Consider the following 2,938-nt stretch of genomic DNA (forward strand, 5'->3'; position numbering starts at 1 on the left):
TTGTTTCCGCTTTTTTTGTAGAGGCGGGGGAGGGGAGGAAGGAGGGGGGGGGGGGGGGGGTTTCTGCTTTTCCACCCAAAAGAAGGTGACTGTTCTTTGACCAAATCCATTTCTTCCAAGAAACAAATTTTGATCATTCTTCAATGAAATCCATTTTCAAAAGACCCATTTATAGTCCCATAAAAGAAAACCAAATAAATTTACACCCACTAATTCATATAAAAAAAGAAACTAAAATTTCAAGAACAGATTATTCACTTCTTCTATCAGTATTTTGAAGATGGGTTTCGATTAGAGCCTTAAAAATAATGAATTTTTGTGATGTCAAACACAAAAATTTGGAGTGTTTTGTTTTCTACCATTAAAGGATTGAACATCTTCCTTTCAGAAATCAACCAGCCTAGCCGGATATTAATTCTTTTTCGGAAATCCACCATCAATTAAGTGGGTTTCTTTGAACTCTTGTTCAGATTTTAATTAGAATGCATCTGTTCTGTATTTCTTTCAAGCAAAAGCATTCTCCTGTACTGTCACGACACTCTGTATTTTTTTATATTAGATTCTCTATTTTTCCGACTTACCAGGTTCTACTTTCTGTTCTATCATTTGTATATAAAGAAAGAAACTAAAATTTCAAGAACAGATTATCCACTAGATTCTCTATTATCCACTTAGGCATAGAAGCCACGTGTCCCCGTTTTCTTCGTCATTTGGCACACCATCAGCAAGTGAATTACACACACTTTATTGTTTTGACTGATTGTGAGGATTCAATAGTCACACTACCTACTAACATTAGGTGTTTAATTGGAAACAACCTAGTTGATTACATCACTAAATATTCTGGTACTTTTTGATCTTCTACATCAGCTTTATCAGGAAACATATAACAATCCATATTACAACTTTAACAAAGGATAAGGCTGGCAATTTGTTTGAGATGATGGCACTGGAACATGGAGTATAATTATTTATGGTTTCATCCCAGTATTTGATACAATCAAATGTAACTTTCAATGGTTTATCAGAACCAACAAACAAGACCCTTTCGTTACCTTCAACAAGTATTCCAATATCTCCACAAAATGTTCTACTACATGTCTCACAAACTCCTGGACAATACACAAGTTTGTAAGCATCCTCGTACTTATCAATCCTAAACCAATTGCTCAAAGTTTCACGCCCTGGATTTCCTTCAACTCCACCAACTGTCACCAAATAACGTTGGGGAATTAATTCAGTGTTAATTCTCCATACGTTAGACGAATTAGATAATGTTATCTCTGACGTAAACTTGATGTTCAGATCACTTGATATTTTGATGGTATTTTCGTTCGAGTTTGCTGGTGAAAATTGAGTGCTAACGCTGAGGATAGATTCATCGGCATGTTGGCTTACGACTAGCGGGTTGGTTCGGTTTCTAATAGATGCCACCGTAATTCCACCGCCGTTGCCCCGACCCGCCGGAATGATGCGATAATACCCTCCTTTTCGGACATCTTTACCGGAAACGTCGAGCACATCTTGAGCTTTTACTAGGAAAAAGAAGCTTGTTGACAATGCAACAAGTATTAAAGGTACTATGAATAATCGCCTAACGTTAACTTCTATTTTCATTGTGTTTGTAAGGATTAGTTTGTATAGAATGAATTATTTGTCAACGGATAGAATAGGCTTATTTATAGTACTACGATAAGGTTTGAATATTTTACTAGGAGATAGAATAAGATTATTAATAATGATATATCATTTCATTGTTGTACTAGGAGTAGCTTGCAAGCAAGATGGAATTGACTATCAAATATATCTAGCCATTATTGGGCTTGGTAAATTAAACCCGTATTAAAAAATTATAGAACTTATTTGACCCTTTTTCTATGTAATATAATCTATGTACGCCTTCTGTTTTACTTACTAAATTGTGGGAAAGCTAACTATAGTCTATGCTGGTACAATCTTTGCATGTCTTGTACATTTATATATGAATTGTGTTAGCAATTTCAAAGGTTGAACTATATATTCACAATACTTAAAAGAAATTCACAAATGGACCGAGTAAGAGGGAAGGACCATTGAATATTTTTTTTTTTTACGTATATATTAAATCTTGAACATTTTTAACAAAACTTTTAACTTTAATGGTAAAAAAAGTATATATGCTTCCTGCACATAAAGACTTGGGATTATACGATCTCTCTGACAAATCAAACGGAACATATATAGTGACCTAACACGCAACTTTGATTAGCTTAATAGAACGATCTTCTATTAATACTAGATGTTATATTCGCGCTTCCCATTGCCCGATATTGTTTTTCTTTTCCTGATTAAGTTTGTTAAACAAGTGACTATAACCTAATTCACCCAACTTGGCATAGTAATCTTTGCAAATTGCATGATTGTGCCAGATAGTATACCTAAGTGTTCTTTATATGCGAGGTTACGTCAAGTGAATTTATGGTGATACCAAAAGATAAAACAAAAATATATTGTTAGTAAACACTTTCTCATTGTATTATCAAATCACATATATGTACTTTTAATTTCAAGGAAGGATTTGAAAGTTTCTAAAAAGAAATGGTTAAACCATCAATTGATGGATTATTCCATTTAAACTCAAATTTTGGCAGAGCTATGAGTATAAAGTGCTGTTAGAAATTTGACTTAGTGTCTGTTTGGTTTAGCTGATTCTAAATATCTGATAAAAGTTGAGTACTAATAAGCATTTTGATAAGTGTTGAAATTAATTTTATAAATACGTAACTATGTGTAAACGTATTAAAATTAATAATAAGAAATTGATGTATTAGATAAAAAGTCAAAACTAATGTTAGATGACAACAAACTTTCTAATTTTCTATATATACTTAAATATAAGAATGGAGCAAATTATCATTTAAGATGGTGTGTAATCTCATAAACTCTAAATTTGATCTTT

At 32.7% G+C, this 2,938-nt stretch overlaps 1 protein-coding gene across 1 annotated transcript; it reads right to left on the reverse strand.

Annotated features, from left to right (window-relative positions):
• Positions 1-861: 861 nt before the first annotated feature.
• Positions 862-1,617, reverse strand: LOC104107607 (kunitz trypsin inhibitor 5-like). The gene has a single exon (XM_009616458.4). The coding sequence runs from the start codon at positions 1,615-1,617 to the stop codon at positions 862-864; it is 756 nt and encodes a 251-aa protein (XP_009614753.1).
• Positions 1,618-2,938: the final 1,321 nt, after the last annotated feature.

The sequence above is a fragment of the Nicotiana tomentosiformis genome, chromosome 3 (genome assembly GCF_000390325.3).
Source record: "Nicotiana tomentosiformis chromosome 3, ASM39032v3, whole genome shotgun sequence".
In the NCBI taxonomy this organism is placed as follows: domain Eukaryota; kingdom Viridiplantae; phylum Streptophyta; class Magnoliopsida; order Solanales; family Solanaceae; genus Nicotiana; species Nicotiana tomentosiformis.

Coding starts and splice junctions, on each gene's coding strand:
- LOC104107607 (XM_009616458.4), bottom strand. CDS start 1,617: ATGAAAATAGAAGTTAACGTTAGGCGATTATTCATAGTACCTTTAATA.